Source organism: Lampetra planeri, chromosome 33 (assembly GCF_965212315.1).
Source record: "Lampetra planeri chromosome 33, kcLamPlan1.2.h2, whole genome shotgun sequence".
Taxonomy (NCBI): Eukaryota; Metazoa; Chordata; class Hyperoartia; order Petromyzontiformes; family Petromyzontidae; genus Lampetra; species Lampetra planeri.
This window is the reverse complement of record NC_136139.1, coordinates 4,321,335-4,340,908: the sequence shown is the minus strand read 5'-3', so window position 1 is coordinate 4,340,908 and position 19,574 is coordinate 4,321,335. Positions and strand designations below refer to the sequence as shown.

The following is a 19,574-nucleotide window of genomic DNA, read 5'->3' as shown; positions in this document are numbered from 1 at the left end:
GGGTCATCATTGGGTCTTGCCCCCTTTTCAACGAAGTTCTCCAGCGACGTTTGTTTTGTACTAATTTTGGCTACTAGGGGTTAGAGCTTGTGGGCTTACCAAGACTCTGACTGAGTCAAGTGCGCAGTGCGGGAAAGAGGCGCGGATGGAAGTGGTAAATAATAAAACAATGGGGGCGGGCCACGCGCGGACTCACCGCTCTCACCTCGTGCTGCTGTTGCGGTCCGGTTCCTAACAGGCCACGGACCGGTACCGGACCGCGGCCCAGGGTTGGCGACCCCCCTGCTTTGTTCGACAGCGGAGGGCCGGAAACCCGCGGCTCTTCGTGACGCCGGTTATCAAGGACCCCCACGGTTGATTTGCGGCCCTTGAAATATTAAGGATATTTTTTTTTTCTCGAGCGAATTTGAAAAAAAAATTAACCCGTAAAAACAAAGTTTTTCACTATAAATCCTTTATATGCGTGGCATCGGGGCGGCTAGAGTCCTCTCGTCCTCTGGCTTGAGATGGCTGCCACCTATGGGTCAGATGATTGTCTGCCAGCATTAAGCAATTGGTAATTAAACATTTTTTTTCCCTAAACAGTGTAAAATTTGGGATTTTTTTTTTCACGAAAATTAATTGTCACGCACAACGAGTCTGTGTGCAAAATGTGAGCTCGATTGGATCACGGGAAGTGGGTTAAAAAACGAGCGAAAGATTTGCACGGTCCTAAGCAAGCAAGCAAGCACGCAAGCACGCAAGCAAGCAAGTGAACTTAATATAAAGGATTTAAAAAGGCTCTTCTCGCTATTTCGGTTGTCGATCCCTGTTCGACAGGCGACGTCAATGTGATGTCTTTAACTTGCAGGACCTCCCCCCATCCCCTCGTGCCTCCCCCACCCTCCTCAATGCCATCTGGTTCTCACCCAGTCACTCCACTCACCCACTCTTGCCCCCCACCCCCCCCCCCCCAAATAAAACCACAACATTCTCTCGAGAGAAATCCGCGCAGTGTAAACACGGAGTGACGAGGCAAGGCGGTGGCGGTGGTGGTGGCGAGGAATCTTAAGCCCCCTGGCTTTGAAGCCCAGAGCACGTGGCGGGGCGCGCCGGAGCCGTTTGCCCGCGTGGGGACCTAAATTGGCTGCCTGCCCCCCCCCCAGCCACCACCCCGTGCGTGTTGTGCGTGAGAACGAACTCGCCAAGCCGGATCGTGACTGTTTTTTTTTTTAACAGAGAACGAACGAGGCGCGTGGTGGCCACTACGAACCCACGAGTCGTGATGGACCCTACTTATCTCATGCTATATTTACAAAGAGTGAGAGAGACAGAGAGCACCTTCGCATCTCTGTAGCCGAGTTTGAAAGCGGTCGCAAAAATATAAAATCGAGTGATTTAGATGGCGGGGGGGGGGGGGGGCAGTGCGAGAGCCGAGGAATGAGTGATTGCGAGACGGGCTGGGTGCAGATGCAGCACTTGTCGTAGTAAAAAATTATTTTAAAAAATATTACATAGAAAATAGGGGTGACATAGACATGGAGTAGGGAGAGAGGTGGTAGAGAGAGAGAGAGGGAGTAAGAAGGAGGAGAGCAGAGCGTGAAATCTTTTGTGAAATCTTTCATTTAAAAAGGGGGAGGTGGGGGGGCACATAAAGCAAAGCATTGAAAAAAAAACTGAAATGATGAACGAAGCAAAGTGCCGACTACACCGAGCATCTTCTTGTTTCCTCTGATCGTAAACAAAAGGGAAAAAAAGACACCGTAACAGAGGGCACGTGGGGGGGTTGGGGGGTCTCGGAAGGGCTCTGGGGGAGGGACGGCATCGAGTGGAGGGGTGACAGGGGGGGGGAGGGAATGGGCAATGGAGAAGAGGCGAGGCTTGAAGAGAGGAACGGAAGGAGGTGAAGGAGGTGGTTGGTGATGGGCGCGGTAGATACAATTAGCACTCAACTCGCCGATTGATGTTAGCCGTGCGCGGGAATCGAACTTACTACGCCTGGGTTCGTAGCGCAGTGCGCTAACCACTACGCCACTATTCCTCCTCCCCCCTGCGCCATTGAATGTATCACGTTGATATTTTGATGCATACTGTGCATTACATATTCTCGATTATTGCGTTTCTCAAAGAGTAGCATTGCTTTAGAACATTTCTAAAGTTGTGGACGCAGTAACATTACAGAATGTAGACCATTTCATAGTACGATAAGTTACAGAGCATTTAAGGAGTCTCAAGGCGCATTCTAAAGAGGCGCCTGCCTTGTGATGTTTGGAAAGCGTCCTTAAAACCCCTAAAATACACTCCAAGCCATGCACGCGTGTGCATGTAGAGTCAATCCACTGCTGGATGAGGGCCTCCCCACGCCGTGCAGGCCATTGGGGGAGGGTTTATTTGACCATACTTCACCACACTGGTCAGTACGGGTCGGTGAAGGTTGGGGAGTGCAGAACAGCAATTGACTTTGTACAAAAGTCCAACCTCAGGCCTTGCTGCTGAGACACCATTTGTGCCGCACAGGGGCAGCTGCCGCTGGGGGTGCCCTTTCAAATGGAAGTCGCCGCTTATCGCCACGGTGGCGAGATGTTAACTGAACTCGCCTGGTATGCAGGGGATCGTGGGTTCGATTTTACTCCGGGTCCTCCGTTTTTAAATCCTTTATATTAAGTTCGCTTGCTTGCTTGTTTGCGTGCTTGCGTGCTTGCGTGCTTGCTTGCTTGCTTACGACCGTGCAAATCTTTCGGTCGTTTTTTAACCCACTTCCCGTGATCCAATCGAGCTGACATTTTCCACAAAGACTCGTTGTGCGAGACAATTAATGTTCGTGAAAACAAATTCCCAAAATTTTACACTTTTTAGGCAAAAAATATTTATTTCACATATATTCAAATAGAACTCATTCATGGCTTTGGCTGAACGTAACAGTGTAAGAGCCCAGAGCGTAACCCCTCCACAGGCCGTGACGGAGTAGCGCAGATGGTAGCGCCCTCGCTTCCCATGCCAAAGGTCGCGGGATCGATCTCCGTGTCCTCCACAGGCGAATATATGTTTTAATCCTTTACATTAAGTTCGCTGCCACGCATATAAAGGATTTATAGTGAAAAACGTTGTTTTTACGGGTTATACTTATTTTCTCTCTCCACATTTAGAACCAACGTCACGCGTTTAGAGCATTTGGCTGCTTTAAATGTCCACGTGATGAGAAGCCACTTCGTTGAGCTATCATTTGTGGCCAGGTCGCTTCTGAAAAATAGCTACGTAGCAGCTGAGTTGGCCTGACCTGGTTAAATAAAAAGAGTTAAATCGTTATCTTGGGTTAACTTACTCTGAGATATCCCCGTTTAATGGGGCGCTCTCTCCAAAATAAACCACTATCATTCGGTCATCCAGCAGTGGGTTGACCATTGCTGATGATTAACAAAAAAAATCCTCAACACGTTTGTCAGTAACTGTGTCGCGCAAAAAAAACAAATATATATAATAGGCGACGTTTCGGGCAATATGCTTTCTTCAAAGCATGTTAATTTTTTTTTACTTTTAAGGCCACGGTGTTGTTATTAACGAATGAGTTTAACTTTGTTCGTTCATTCTGCCAACGAGCGTTACAAAAAAATAAATATTCAAATTCTGATCAATGATCATTAAGGGTAAAATGTGAAGTCTACACGTGGGTGGGAGAGCACGTGACTGGCCCGCCGCCCCACGTGACCTCGCCTCCCCACGTGACCCCCTGTAGCAATGGCGGCGCGCAAGGGGCACCACGCTGAACGTTCGCAGGCCGGGTCCTCCGAGCCTCGCGTTCCGGCAGAGAGCGACGGGAACGCGGAGGAGGGAGACTTTAACCTCAACGATGTCCTGCGACTCGGCGGGAAGAAGGTGACGTGAAAAAAAAAGAACTTTCAAAAACAAAAAACACGATCTAGGCCTAGACAGCGTAAGGGAGGGGAGCCTCGGCTATGCCTGGATGAGCTACCCGGGAGAGGTGAGGGGAGGCCGGGGAGGCGAGGCGACGAGAGGCTCCTCCCCCCCGTGGTCCCGAAGATTTTGTTTGAACCGCGTGGTTGTGTGGGTGGAACGATGTCCGTAGAGTAGGTGGCGTTCGTTTGCTTTCAGCGTGCTCGTTAATATTTAATATCCGTCTAATTCTACACGTCCCGTAGTCTCTGGAGTGTATGACGGGATTTTCCACGTGTACAGTATTTTAATGCAAAACATAGCGGGAGGGGTGCGTCTTATGTATAATGTGTATAATCAGACACAAAATAATAATCATAGACACAAAATGATCGTTTGGGTCGTTGTGGAGAATATAAATAACATAAGCAGACATGTCTCATTAATTTAACTGTCTATAAGTTTCGATTTAAAGCTTGCGTGACTGCAGGGATTAATCTTTTTGGTTATTTCGGTAAAGTCACGTAGAAGGGAAATAATAAAATAATATAAATAAAACATAATAAAATAACATTCTCACGACGTTTCGGCCACAACGGCTGCTTGCGGACGGCTGCTTGCGTTGTGGCCGATGTTTTATTTTTATTATTTTATTATTTCCCTTCTACGTGACTTTACCGAAAGAACCAAGAAGAACTATTATGTTATATTATGTTCTCCTGGGAGTGAATAATTTCAGCAGCAGTGATTCAGTCGAAGCAAACTCCAGAGCGGTTTCCACACTCGGCGTCTCATCAGCAGAGTATACAAAACATGCTTTACTTTTGTACGTGGAGAAATTTAGGGTGCTGCTTATATTCCTGAGCGTCTTATAGTATGGCGAATGGGGCAATATTTTAGACTCCAAACAATGATGCGGTATGGTGTCCGCATGCCTGTGATCCAACGCTGTGGAGACAAAGGTTTGCCGCATCACGCACAATTGTGAACTTCCCAGAAGGTTGCTGTACAGTTAGTGTGTTCGTTAACCCGTCTGTGCAGTTTTCTTCTTCCACGCGTTTGTGTCCCACTCATGAGGGGTCCACTGTCCTTGCCAACCTTCTCCACACTTCCCTGTCCTGCTTCATATCTCTTTCCGCTCCTCGGACCACCGTGTCCGATCGTACCACATCGCCCCCCCCACCTCTTTTTCTGCCTTCCTCTTGATCTCTTTCCTTCCACTTGCATCACTTGCACCTTCTGACCCACATCATTTTCCTGTTGTCTCTCCACGTGACTGAACCACACCAGCCTTTACTCTCTCACCTTCTCTGTGATTTCTACCACCTCGAGTCTTCCTCTCGCTTCTTAATTTCTCACCCAGTGTTTCCTTGTTAAACCCAACATCCACCGCAACACATCTTCATCTCTGTGACTGCCATAGCTTGCATCCTCCCTCTTTCTTGTGCCCTAGCACTTGGCCCCAACAAACCGCACCGTGCAGTTTTCTCTCGCGCGCAAAACACTGTTAAAGAAAAATGGGCCAAACATACCAATGCCTCCTGAAAATGAGTCTTGAGGCTCAGTGGGCTGTTGTTTAGAGTTGGCTGAACTGAACATGTTTCATGCATTTTATCCGAGGTTGGTAAGCTGCGATTCACGTCGTTAATGTGATGCAAAGCAAAACTTGGTAAATCAGAAAAATCACGTGTTCATATAAGAGGAGTTTGTTGCACTTTTATACACCCATTTTCAGCTATACCAGACGATTGCAATTTGTCTTGGGTTTTTTTGCATTTAATTATTGTCACTGCCAAGACACTGCAGAAACGGTGGGCATATATTGGCTTCTTAGATTAGAAGTTTTCGTGACGGCAAGGATTCATACTCTGTTTTTTTCGGTAAAGTCGCGTAGGGAAAAAAATACTTAAATAAAATAGAATGAAAACAACAAAAATTAAATAAAATCACATCACGGCGTGTTTCGGGCGCAACACAAGCATCCTTCTTCAGGTGGGGACAACGAAGCGTAAGCACAACAGCTGAAGGACGCTTGTGTTGCGCTCGAAACGTCGTGATTTGATTTAATGTAATTTTAGTTGTTTTTATTTATTTATTTAGTTTCCTACGTGACTTTACCGAAGAAACCAAAGAGTATATATTGGCTTCTTAGAGAGAAAGAGATGAATCAGTCTTGTATGTTGTGTAATGTGCTCACTTGACCCATTAAGCCACGGCCATTCACCAGTGTTCAAAAATAACAATTTCTTTCAACGAATCATGACCATGAAGTGCTGCAATTCGCCCAGTCACTGCGAGTGTGAATTGTTGCACCCACGCTTTATACTGCGGCGTTAATCTCTGCATCGTGCCTGTTTTGTTGACCCCTGCAGGATGACTACATCATGCTGGCGGCGTTGGACGATGGCAATGAGCTCGTGGACGGAGGGAAGAACCAGGGCATCGATGATCTGGAGGAAGGAGAGCTCCGTACCTTCATCCAGTCGCTCGGCTTCAACAAGCACGGACATGGAATGGCCGAGAACCCCGAGGAGGAGCAGGGAGAGGAGGGGGGGCGGCCTCCGGAAGAGGGAGACGCCGTCCGGAAGCGAGACAAAGCTGGTGCCGCCAAGGAACTCAAGAAGGAGAAGGTGGACAAGAAGAGTAAGGGAACGGAGAAGGTGAAGACGAAAGAAGAGAAGGTGAAGACGAAAGAAGAGAAGTTGAAGACGAAAGAAGAGAAGGTTAAGACGAAAGAAGAGAAGTTGAAGACGAAAGAAGAGAAGGTTAAGACGAAAGAAGAGAAGTTGAAGACGAAAGAAGAGAAGTTGAAGACAAAAGAAGAGAAGTTGAAGACGAAAGAAGGGAAGTTGAAGACAAAAGAAGAGAAGGTTAAGGACCGTGCGGTTACCCGTCCGGGCAAAACGGCTGAGGCAAAAGCGCCAGCCAAGAAACGGGATGGGGTTCGCGAACCGCTGCAGCTGAACGAGGTGTCAAGCAGCACGCAGGCTGCCGCTGGCGGCAGGAAGGCCAAGCAGGCGGACGCGCTTGCGTTCACCCCGCGCCAGCACTTGCTCATTAAGCCCGGCGGGAAGTGGCACGACATGGAGTACACGAGCGAGTCGAACGCCGCCGAGCAGGACGAGGAGCTGGTGCGGCGCCACCTGGAGCTCGCCGAGAAGCTGCTGGACCATGAGGTGGAGCTGTACCGTACGCGGCGTGAGAACCAGAAGGGCGGCAGCTCGTCGTGGATGAAGACGGTGGCGAGCGCCGGCACGCTCGCCGACCGTATGGCGGCGGCGACCATCCTGGTGCAGGACGCGCCCGTGCACAACCTGAGCTGCATTGAGACGGTGCTGTCGCTGGCACGCACCAAGGGCAGCCGGCGGCCCAGCCTCATGGCCGTCGACACGCTCAAGGAGCTGCTCGTCTCGGACCTGCTGCCCGACGAGCGAAAGCTCCGCAACTTCTCGCAGCGGCCCTTTGACCGCCTCGACGAGCTGAGCAGCGGCAACAAGGACGCGCGCGATCGCCGCCTCGTCCTCTGGCTGTACGAGCACCGGCTGAAGCGGCAGGTGGCCGAGCTGGCGCAGACGCTGGACCTGCTGTCGCACGACACGGTGGAGGCGACGAAGCTGCGGGCGGTGGGCGCGGCGCACGAGCTGCTGGGCAGCAAGCCCGAGCAGGAGAAGGCGATGCTCACGCTGCTCACCAACAAGCTGGGCGACCCGGCGCACAAGGTGGCGTCGCGAGCGGCCTACCTCCTGGAGGGGCTGCTGGCGCGCCACCCCAACATGAACGGCGTGGTGTGCCGCGAGGTGGAGCGGCTGCTCCACCGGCCCAACGTGGGCGCCAAGGCGCAGTACTACGGCGTGTGCTTCCTCAACCAGGTGGCGCTGAGCCACGACGAGGGCGACCTCGCCGCCAGGCTCGTGGGCGTCTACTTCTCGTTCTTCCGCTCGTTCGTGAAGAAGGGCGAGGTGGACTCGCGCATGCTGGGCGCGCTGCTGAGCGGCGTGAACCGCGCCTACCCCTACGCCAAGCTGGGCGACGGCGCGCTGAGCGAGCAGCTGAACACGCTGTTTCGCGTGGCGCAGGTCTCATCGTTCAACACTGGCGTGCAGGCGCTCATGCTGCTCTTCCAGGTGATGGACTCGCAGCAGGCGCTCTCCGACCGCTACTACTCGGCGCTTTACAGGTTCGTCCGCGCTGCGTCGTCGCATCGTCGCTGGTGCTGTGAACTCCGCTTTTAAATGAGCAAAATCTTTTTATACGTATTTTTATCTTACACGTTTTTATTCCAGTCGAGCTGTCGGCATCGTGCGATGTGAAGGCATGTTAAGCGTGACGCCGCGAGACGGCGAATACGTTTGGATCTCTCGTAGAGCGGTGTGTATTTGGAAATACGCGTTGGGAGTATTTGGCTGCTGTACATTTCCACGTCATACGTTACTTTGTTGAGCTCTCATTTGCGGACAGTTCGCTTCTGAAAAGAGCTATCTAGTGGGCTTTACCTGGTAAAATAAAAGGTTATTGTCACCCCTTCGTCTTCGAGCACAGCCCCGCGGAAGTGGAAATCACAACTAACTACTTCTTAAGATCCCTTCAATGGTTCTCCGGTCCACACTCCAGGGGGCATCACCCTCCCACGCGCTCTGCTCCAGAGAGCGTAACCGTAAAGCCGATCGCCCCCCCTGCGACGTCCACTGTCCTCGGGGCCCCCCCCCCCCCCCGGTCGCCCTCGTCCACACCCCCCGCCCCCTCCTCCACCCTCCACTCAAACCCCCGAACCCCTCGCAGGAAGCTGCTGGACCCAGGCCTGTCGTCGTCGTCCAAGCCCAGCATGTTCCTGAACCTGCTGTACAAGTCGCTGAAGGCGGACGTGGTGGCGCGCCGCGTCAAGGCGTTCGTCAAGCGCCTGCTGCAGGTGGCGTGCGCCCAGAGCGCCGCCTTCGTGTGCGCCGCGCTGTTGCTCGTCTCCGAGGTGCTGCGCATGCGCCCCGAGCTGCGCTCCATCCTGGACACGCGCGCGGTGAGGAAGGAGGCGCGAACGCACGCACGCACGCAGCCGCGCGCTTTACGCGCGCAACTGTAGAACGACGAAGGAAACCGGCAGGTAGCTTCGTCTAAGAACTGATGGCGGCGGCGTTGGCGGTGGAGGAGGGAAGGAAGGCCGAGTGGGTTTGGGTTTGCTGGAAAATTCCCGATTGTATTCAGACACTTGAGCCAGCTTGACGCGAACCCGAACTGCGCAGCCAATCAGCAACTAGCAATAATGAGACTCGTATCTGGATAGCCAACCAACCGCAAGTACACTTGCACAGATCCGAACCAACAAGGCAACCACTCGCAATAATCACACCACCCTTAACTAGGTATCCAGTATTACTAGCAATGTCCTCAACTAGCTAGCCAGCTGGCTGGCTACTAGCCGTAGCTCGAACCAACTAGCCACCCAGCCACGGGTACAAGCACTGTCAGTGACTGTCACCACAGCGAGCCGGCGGGGGGTCGGGCGCGCTGATTGTCTTCCAACAATCGCAGGACTCGGACGACGAGGAGCACTTTGAGGACGCGGCGGAAGAGGACGAGGTGGACGTGAAGGAGCGAGCCAAGGGGGCGAGCGGCGCGTTCTCAAAGCCCGGGGTCACGGAGTCGAAACCGGAGGCTGGGGCGGAGGGCGAGGCTGGGAAGAGCGCAGCGCCCGCTCGCGCCGGCTCGTCCGCATGCGCCTCCTGGGTTCACCATCGCAACCGGGAGGGTGAGTGTGGAGTCACCGGCGGAGTCATTGGCGTCGTTCTCGGCATCGTCGGCGTCGTCATCAGCATCGTTATCGTCAGCATAATCAACATCGTCATCAGCATCATCAACATCATCAGCATTGTTATCAGTGTCATCAGCATCGTTAGCATCAGCATCATCAGCATCGTTATTATCAGCATCCTTATCAGCATCGTTATCAGCATCATCGGCGTCGGCATTATTGACGTCCTCAAATTCGCCATCGTCACTTTTTCTGCAGGGAGAGGCGCTCGCCAGCTCTTGACCTTTCTGTCTGTCTCTGTGCCTCCCTGTGTCTCGCGTGCGGGAGCAGGAGACCGCACGGGCGGATTGTACGACCCGGCGCACAGGAACCCCCTCTACTGCTCCGCCGACAAAGCGTCGCTCTGGGAGCTGCGTCTGGTGAGCGACGCCGTGGCCCAGACCCGGCACCCTGTCACCCTCTGGCGCGCTGTCGAGTCATACCTCTTGTCAAAGTCTGTCGACGTGGTGCCGGTATCCCTGGCTCGCGAGAAGGCGGTATAGAAAGTGGGATCATCGCCATCCGTTTTCCAGCCGTACCGGGGATCAAGCGTTAATATTAAACTAGACTCTTTATTTTACCAAGTAAGGCCCACTGAGCTAGGCAGCTCTTTTTTAGAAGCGACCTGGCGATCACAAATGATTGCTCAACGAAGTGGCTTATCATCATGTGGAAATTGATAGCAGCCAACTACTCTGAACGCACGTTGATTCTAAATGTGGAGGGAAAAACCGGAGGATCCGGAGAAAAATCCACGTGACCACATTGAGAGAGACACAAACTCTACATATGCAGGCGTCGGGGTCGGGATCTAACCCACGACCTCCTGTATACCAGGCGACGTAGGTAACATCTCCCCACCGTGGCGCTCATACGCTCGTAGAAGAAATGGCTGGAAACATTTAAAAACAAAACATTTTTGCAGGACACCCCTGCGAAAAAACAAAAATTCCACCATTGGAACCTCCTTTGCTAGTAGCAAAATATAATTGGTTGTTTACCCTTTTATCTGGCAACAAAACTGACACCTTTTTTTAATTATTATTATAAAAAAAAATTCCTACTCGTGGCTCTCCTGGATAGATAAAAAAACCTACAAATTCCATCGAACCGCACAGCGACCGAGGACGGAAGGAGCCGGCTTCACGGTTTCCTTATGTGGCCAGCGACGGTGAATGATGGTGGTGACCACCCGAATCGACGGGGGCTATCGAGCAATCCACTCGTCGCGACGACTTTGGGTGTCATCTTTTATTTGAGCTCCGCGTGCATGAGAAACGACGGTAAGCACCCACCCAACGCCCGCCCCCTTGCACTCACTTGTTGGTGATTAACGTCGTCGTTGTTGTTGTTTGTATGTTGCTGTTGTTGCAGCTTGCCAACCACTATCACCCGTCTGCAGCCTTGTTCGCCAACACCATCCTACAGGTACAGACATCTCTCGAGCACCATCCTGCCCTACCTGTGTGTGAGTGTGTGTAGTGGGGAGCGGTGGTGTAGCGGTTAGCGCTACGCTGCACTACGAACCTGGCGACCCGGGTTCGATTCCTGCTCATGGCCAACACCCAGTGATGATTATCGGAAAAGGTTCTGGGGCTCCCCTAGGTCGACTCAGCCTCCAATGAGTACCTGGTGCGGTGTGTAAACATCGCCACTGGGGAGGCAAAGGAAGGCCGGGCGTGGTGTTGGCACTCCCCCCCCCCACCCGTGTGCCGTGCCGGCCTTCATAGGTGCTCGACGACAGCACTTTCTCCTGTAGTCTGTTAAGGCTGCGAGGGGGATCTTGACTTAAAGCTTTTGTGACTGCAGGAATTGGTCTTCTTTGGGTCTTTCGGTAAAGTCACATAGATAGGTTCAAAGAAAATAACAAAAAACTACGACGTTTCGATCGCAACACAAGCGGTCTTTTATATATCCATCCACCCACACACACGCAGTGGAAGTGGGAGAGTCAGCCATAGGCATCCGGCAAACGGGGTGGGGGGGGAGCGGGGGAGAGAAAGTAAAACAAACAAAACCACAAAACTCTCCGGGGTCGGAGGGCGTGGGGTCGTCTCGGGGTCGCCGTTCCTGCGCGCGTTCACGTGGCCCAGCCGATGCGCCAACCGCGTTGCCGGGGCGAGGCCGCTCGCACCCAACGCGCTGGCACGCGGAGCCGGCGCTAGCTTGCGGGGTTAGCGATGCCCGGTCAGCGCCTGGGGAGTGCGGGACTGCAAGGCAAACGCTGGCAGCCTGAGTTCAATCCCGCGCCGTCGCTGTCGCAGTCAGGCCGCGTCCGACGGTCATCGCCTCGTTTTGTACCTCGCCATCAACGTCGAGTGCAGAACGTGGCGAGTCGTTTACGTGTAAAGCAGTTGGGGAGGATGTATCGTCAAAGCGATTCGTCCCCCACCTTGCGGTACGTACGTATGCACGCCGAACTTCTATGGCACCGTGCATCGCTAACCGTTGCGAATCGGTGGTGCGAAACCACGGTGCCGAGGTGTCGCCAAACCACGTTCACGCGTCAAGCCGACAACCCATAAAAACAATCGAGGTTTATTTGTACATATATATTTTTATTTTCTATCCGAATCGTAACGGATCGTCGCCACGCGTCTCATCGCGACGGAAGAGCCGCGCTCCACGCTCGCAACGATCGCGGCTCCGGCCCCACGCTTGTTTGGTAAAAAAAAAATAACAAAATTCTTTCCACCGCTACTGCTGCTGCTGCTTGCTCCTGAAGGAATGGAAACGATCCCCCCCCTGCCCCCTTTGCTACCCCCCCCCGCCACCGCCCAGCCGTCGCGGCCCAATTAATGACGCCGGAGTTATGTTGTAACGAGCGGCGGAGCGCGGCGCTGGTGCCACGTGAGATGAGAACGTGCTGATGGACGCGCCGAGAGTGCCGCGCATGCCTCCGAGCGCCCTGTTATGGAAAGCGCCCGGCGCGGTTATTCCTTTACTTTTTAAGTTTCGCGCGTGCGCGAGCGAGTTCACGCGCGCGCGAGTGTGTGAGTGAGTGATTGTATGTGCTCGCGAACAGCACTTGCCCCAACAGTCTGTTAAGGCTGTATGGGGGCTCTTTGTCTTTGTGCGTGCAAATCGGTCCAGAGAGGGATGGCAGTGGCTGTGGTGGTGCTGGTGTGGGGAGCGGTGGTGCAGTGGTTCACGATCAATTTAACAGTCACGAATATCTAAACCAGTCCCGGGCCTCCTCTAGGTCGACTCAGCCTCCAATGTGTAAACATCGCCATACAGGAGACAAAGTGACCGGACGTGGCGCTGGTCACCCACCCCCTCGTGTGAAGTGCCGGCCTTCATAGGTGCTCGCTAACAGCACTTGCCCCAACAGTCTGTTCAGGCTATACGGGGGATCGTTGTCTTTGATTGCGCGTGCAAGGACGAGTGTGCATGTGTGTGTGTGTGCGTGCGCGCAGTGCGCTACGAACCCCAGGGTCGATTCTACCCCAAATAAATATTAGCACCGGGGGAGACAAGGTGGTCGGGCGTGGTACCGGCCACACCCCACCCACTTGTACACCGGTCTGGCCTTCATAGGTGCTTACGGCTCTTGCCCCACCGGTCAGTAGAGGGCACGGGGCGCCGTCTCCGTGTCGTGTCTGCACCATCTTCCCTCCTCCACGCCCCGGCTCCCACTGCCTCTTCCCGCGCTGGTGAGCAACCGAAGGCGGCCTCGGCACAGCCACATCGGCCTTGCTCGCCAGGGCCAGATTCTACGCGTGTGCGTTGAACTTCTTTTTCGGGAGGTGCTGGGGGGGCGGGGAAGGACAACAAGCTAAATGCAGAAAGCTACCGGCGGCGAGCGAGCGACCGATCGAGCGAGCGATTCTGGCAAGAGGGGAAACTCGGCGCACGTGTAACACACAAAAAAAATCCCACGCGAAAGACTTGGGAGTCGCACGCGGCCGATCGCGCCTTTTCCGAGCAAATGTTTCCCGTCGGCGTTTTTTTGAGCCGAAAGGAATCCCAGGCTGCCGAGCTGCGGGGCCCGCTTTCTCTTAATAGTTTGTTGAAACGGCTCAGCGCCGAGTGTTGTTATCGAATTGGACTTTACGAGGATTGATGGCGTTCCCACAAACTCGGGCCGCGATGACATTCCGCGCCGCGCTCTGTGTTTCCAGATATCGCCGGGCGTTATTACGTGAATTATATCAATTTCACATCAGCGAAATGTCAGCCCCTCGCTCTCTCTCTCTTCTCCCTCTCCCTCCGCCTGTAATTAGGCGGCGAGAGCAGCGCCGGCTCTGCCACCGCCGCCGCCGTTCGTTAGCGACGATCAAATATCATTTATATAACGGATGACATTAACATTCCTTTAATAACTGGCCCGGGGATTAGGTATGTAATATTGGTCGCGTAATTGCATTCCATTAGAGGGAGCTCGGGGTAGAGAGGGGGGTGGTGGGGGAGGGGGGGCAGTGGGCTGGGGGGGGGGAGAAGCGCTCTGCGCGGCGCTGTGCGGCGGAGAGCGAGCGGGCGGCGTGTTCGGTGACGCCGATCGTCGTCGCCGGCCGTGCCCAGCGACGGAGCGACGCCGCGGGTGGTCTCCACGGTTATTAAGGCCCCGTTCGCTCGCTCGCTCGTTCGCTCGTCCGTTCATTCCATCGATCGTGTTTTGTTCGTGGTACGCGCTTTCGTGACCGCCGTTAGAGGAGATGGGCGGGTTTGGGGGGGGGGGGGACAGGGGCCGGGGGGCTCAATTGGGGAAGAAGTTCTTGTAACCGCGCCTTACGTGGTGCTGTTTGCGGCTGGCCGCTTGGGCGTTCCTGGCTGTTGGGTTGGGCGGCACCCCCCCCCCCCCGTGTCCAGCGATGGAAGTGAAGACGAGAAACGGAGGCAGCTGTGCCGGGTTGGCCCTGCTGGGCTCCTGCGCCCTCAAGACTCCCTCGCCGCCATGAACTCACTCCCGACAGCGCCACGAACAATATAGATGTGTTTATTTATTCGTGAAGTAAAAAAAAAACTCCACCACGTGCGGGGTTGGTGTTGCGTTGCAGGATTTGTACCTCGGGCGAGCTGCGCGTTGGCAAGCCCGAGGGATTTTTTCACTTTATTTTATTTTTTAAACATAAGCTAAAGTAAATTTTCACGCGTGGGGTTTTCTCGCCGCCCGTTGTTACGATTCCTCCAGTGGCGTTGTTGCGCAACCTCCAAAGGCAAAGATCACCCGTAGAGCCTGAACAGACTTTTGGGGCAAGTGCTGTTAGCGAGTAGCGCCTGGTGAAAGCCGGCACGGCGCACGAGCGGGGTGGGTGGCCTGCACCACGCCCGGCCGCCTTTGTCTCTCCCCAGGGGCGATGTTTACACGCCGCGCCAGGCACTCATTTGAGGCTGAGTCGACCTCAGGGGGAGGCCCAGGACCGGGTCAGATAATCGTCAGCGGTGTGGTGTTGGTGGCCGCGAGCGGGAATCGTGTCTCTGCCGGCGCGCCAGGAGACGGCAGTGCAGCAAGTGGACGAATCGCCATCTGTTACCGTCTGTACGGGGATAGAGCGTTGCCCCCTCGCGCCCGACGTGGGTTTTCTCTTGCGAGCTCTGGTTTTCTCCCGCTTGCAAAATGAACGCAACTCATCATTAATTGGACAAAAGAACCCCTCGTATGAATAACAACTCAACGTTGCAGCAGCAGCGGAACCCTCGTGAACACGAGTCATCCGTCTCCTGGATAAATCGCGAAACGTTTTATTGTTGTTTGGAATCGAAGCGGCGACCTCCGGATGGCAAGTCCGGCACGCTGCTAACCGTCACTCCGCCGTGGCCGCTCCCGGTTTCGATGAGAGATGCGATGCATGATGCACTATGCGATATCTGATGCGCGATGCATTATATGATGTGATGTATGCTGCGATGCATTATATGATGTGATGTATGATGCGACGCACAATGTGATGCGATGCGGCTTCACGCTTCGGCGCTTCTCATCACGCGGCTACCGTGACCGCGTCCACAACAAACGCGGCATTCAGCTCCCGCTCCCTCCCTCTCTCGGGTGCTCGCTCTAAAGTTCCGTAGAGAAAATATTTACTCGCGGGACTCCCCCCTCCCCCCAGCAGCGATGTTGAAAGAGATGTTTTGTTACCTCCACGGGAGTTTGTTTAGAGTTTCCCTCCCGCTCGTTATTTCACGTTGGCGGCGATCTGAAACGCTGAGGCTGGGGCAGTCGTAACGCTCTCTCCTCCCCCTCCCTCCCCTCCTTCCCTCGCCCCCCTCCACTCCCCCCGTCTCCCCGCTGCAGGGCGAGTGCGTGAGCTACACGAGCGACCCGCTGCAGGACTTCACCCTCATGCGCTTCCTCGACCGCTTCGTCTACCGCAACCCCAAGCAGCAGCGCGGGGAAGGTGGGGTCCTCGAGCCGTGCACGGTCCGGGGGGGGTGGGGGGGGTGCCGAGTTCGCCCCCGGGGCAAAGCGGAGGGGGGGTGGGGTTGGGGGGGGCAGGGAGGGGGGTGAATCGAAGACTGAAGGAAAGCAGCGCTTCGTGAAAGTTTCCTTTGAGCCATCGAGAGTACCGTGTGTACACACACGCGTGTGTACTGTGTACGCGCCATGCGTGCGCATGCGAGAGCACGCACAAAGCACGGGCGCACGTACACGTGGAAGGGCGCGTGCGCGTTCACACGCGCACGGACGGACGCACACGGACAGGGGAGGCAAAGTGTCGCCACTGCACGGCTGAGCGCAGATGAACTTTGACCTCGGGGGGGTTGGGCGGGGGCGGCCTCCAGTGAATTAGTTTGGTAGTTGGGAGTTTCACGTTTACAGCTTCATTATTGTATGGGGGTATTGCTTTTAAAATTGCAGAGTGCAAGCGGAGGAAGTGACTTTGCCAAAAATATTATTAGGAATTCATTCAATTGGTTTGTTTTATTTAAGTGACCGGGTTAGGGCCCACAGAGACCAGAAGGTTTTTTTTCAAGTGGGCAAAAATTAAAAATGCAGTAAACCGGGGGATGCAAATTGGAGGATGGATTCTTGGAATTCAACGTTCAGCCGTGGAGATGGAGCGTTTAGATCGCCGGCATCGCGGGACCGCAGGGGTGCATGGTGGCAAAGGCCTTCGATCCAGCGGTAAATAGATATACCACGGCTCACGACGATGATGATGATGTCCAGCGTCTACTTTCTCTGTCCCGCTAAGCGCCGCACTCGCATCATCAGCAAAAAAATGCAATAAGAAATATTATAACAGTGATTATGATTTGCAGCCCCCCCCCCCCCAATCCACTGCTGGATGACGGGGGCTGCCAATAGTGGGGTTTGGTTGACCGTACTTCACTGCACTGGTCGCTGCATGTTGGTGAAGTGGGAGTAAGCGGTGTGGTGGTGGTGGGTGGGCGGGGCGGAGATGAAACTCGCCACTGGCGTTAGCCGTGGCCAGGACTCGAACCCGGGTGGCCAAGTAGCTGACAATGACGACAGTGGCCAACAAACTCTTTTGACGGCCGCGTTGATCGTCACCATCGGTGGCATAGCCACATCCATCCCCCCACCACCCCTTCACCAGAAAAATAATGCTTAAATCTATAAACGTAACTATTTAAATTTTTAGCAGGTGAGGCCCACTGTAGTTTTGAGCGAACAAAACGCGACGAGCTTCTCGCGCCCGCGACGCCAGCGGAGGCTTCCTGCTCTTTTCGAGTTGACCCCCCGACCTCGGGTCGTTCGTCCGCCCCTCTCGCCTCGCAGAAATGCTGCCGAGCGTCTCGGTCATGAAGCCCAAGCAGAAGCGCTTCCTTGCCCAGGACATCCGCAACCTGCCAGGTAACGACGCTGCGCGCCGGGTGGAGGGGGCGTCCGTGGCGGCGGTGGCCACGGTGGGGGGGTGGGGGGGGGCGGTGGGGGGCGGTGGGTGGGTGGTTGGGGGCGGGGGGGGGAACGTCCGGCGCCTAAAATGAAAGCGTCGGAGCGGAGAGACTCCCGAGCGGCGCTCCCTCCGCGCCGGCTCGTTAATTGGCCGGGGTCGAGCCGGGGTCGAGGCGGGCTCCGTGGTGCCCAGAGGTCGCCGGGGTGAGAAGTTGTTGTGGGAGGAGGCCGTTGGAGGTGGGGGGGGGCGGGCGAGCGGGCGGGCGGGCGGCGGTAGCAGGGTCAGGAAGAAAGGTGGTGAGGGGGTTGAGCGGGGGGGGGGGGGTCGGCATGGGGGGGGGTGCGTGACGTCGGAGGTGGTGGTTGCTCCTGCCGCCACCCTGCCCTCGTGACCTCCGAACTCACCGGGCGAGGAGCTCTGAGCTCCGCGCGGCTCGCCGCGGGCAACGAGGAGGGCCCCGGAGGGACGGCGCAAACTCCTCCTGTCCGCCGGCGTCTGTCATCGCCGGGATTAATGCCGGGGCTTTGGCTAAATAAATAAATAAATAGGTGGTTAAGTCGGTGGGGTCGGGGGGGCGGCCCCTCCCTGGCCCTGCGTTAACCCGTCGTGCGTACGCGCACGCGGGCACACGCCCCCCGTACAGCTATACGTCCAGGGCTGCGCGTTAATGGGATCGAAGAGACTTGAAAGTTGTGGTGAAGGGGGGGCTGCTGCTCCTTGGGAGAAACGTCGCCAAATAGAAAATCGCACGGCTTGGAGCCGTCGCGGAGAAAGAGGCCCCGGGCCGCGGCGAGCCTGCCGCCGGATAAATGAACCCTGAGGGCGTCGCGGCGAGCACGGGACGGACAGGTGGTCGGACGGACAGAAAGACGGATAAAACGGCTGGGCAGAGAGACGAAGGCTACGTGGACGAACGGACAGAGATATTTTGTATTTTATTTTTTGACCGAGCGTCGCTTTCCAGCTCTGAGAACTAAACGAACGTCTCCGTCGTCGCCCGAGTGTGGACGGTGGCAATAAGAAGTCGATCGAAGGAGAGTTTTTCGGAAATCGCCTCTGCGTTGTTGGCAAACCCGTGGATCCCGTCGCCCTGAAAACAATGGGGTTGATGGGCGGATCTGCTCGAGTTTGGGGGGGGTGATTCCCCATCCCGTGGCGCGACGCCGAGAGGGCAATCGGGGTAACCTTGTTGAGGCGGGGGCGGGGGGTGGGAGAGAGACAAACAAAACAGGAGAAGTCACTTGGCCTGCAATGATTCTTTGCACCCAGCGATCTGATGAATCGCCCCAATTCCTTTGGGGGATAAGTCCGATAGACATTATCTATTCTCTCGTCCACCTTCCTGTCGGTATTCAGGTGAGGGTCATTTGGTCATAGGCGGCGACCTTCCCCCCCCCCTCCCCCCATGTCACGCGACTTTGCTGAGACGCTGTCGTGTTGTGAGGTCGGCACGACTGACGCCCAACTCCTGGCTCACCGCCTGACGGAGCCGTGGCGCCGTTTATTCTCCGGCGTGCGCTGAAGTAGAAACTAAATGGCCACGTTTTGTTTTCGCGACAAATCTTACCAATTGGCCGCCTCGGGTGGCGGCGGGTTAACGACACGTTTGTGCTTACGTGATCTCACACAAAAAAAAAAACTTTATTCTGATGCCCCCTTCCTGCCTCCCTCTCTCCGCCCCCCACCCCACGTGGCCCGCAGTGAACAGCAAGGCCTACCTGGAGCTAGACGAGAGCAGGGTGCCCGTGGACGAGCTCTTCTTCTACAGGTGAGATCGCCCGCACGGCGACGACGCCATCCTGAGGGGGGGGGGGGGGGCGCGGGGGGGGCGTGGCGGGGGGGGGGTTGTTTTTTGTGTTTGCCCGGCGGGCTGGAACGCGTCTCATTTTGTATTTCATTAAACAAGGCCGGCTTGACTGGCGGTGGCAGCAGCTGGGGCGAGGGGTTCACGGGTGGGTGGGTGGGCGTGAGGGGGGTAGATTGCCTGATAGAGGGGGGGAGGTGGGTGGATGGGTGTGGGTGGGTGGGCAGGTAGGCGCGTGGGTGGGCAGGTGGGCCAACAGGTAAGTGGGTGGGTAGGTGGGCGGATGGGCGGGTAGGTGGGCGGATAGGGCGGG

The 19,574-nt window shown here is 55.3% G+C and overlaps 1 protein-coding gene across 1 annotated transcript in view; it reads left to right on the top strand.

Annotated features, from left to right (window-relative positions):
- The first annotated feature begins 3,664 nt into the window (after positions 1–3,664).
- The window catches only part of LOC144729622 (CCAAT/enhancer-binding protein zeta-like), a 33,067-nt gene continuing 17,157 nt past the window's right edge, over positions 3,665–19,574 (top strand). The window contains exons 1-9 of the mRNA XM_078610020.1: positions 3,665–3,852; positions 6,243–8,047; positions 8,650–8,881; positions 9,394–9,610; positions 9,944–10,032; positions 11,027–11,080; positions 15,891–15,993; positions 17,340–17,414; positions 19,159–19,225. Coding sequence (XP_078466146.1) covers positions 3,715–3,852; positions 6,243–8,047; positions 8,650–8,881; positions 9,394–9,610; positions 9,944–10,032; positions 11,027–11,080; positions 15,891–15,993; positions 17,340–17,414; positions 19,159–19,225 — 2,780 coding nt within the window. The 5' untranslated portion in view covers positions 3,665–3,714. The remainder of the gene's footprint in view (positions 3,853–6,242; positions 8,048–8,649; positions 8,882–9,393; positions 9,611–9,943; positions 10,033–11,026; positions 11,081–15,890; positions 15,994–17,339; positions 17,415–19,158; positions 19,226–19,574) is intronic.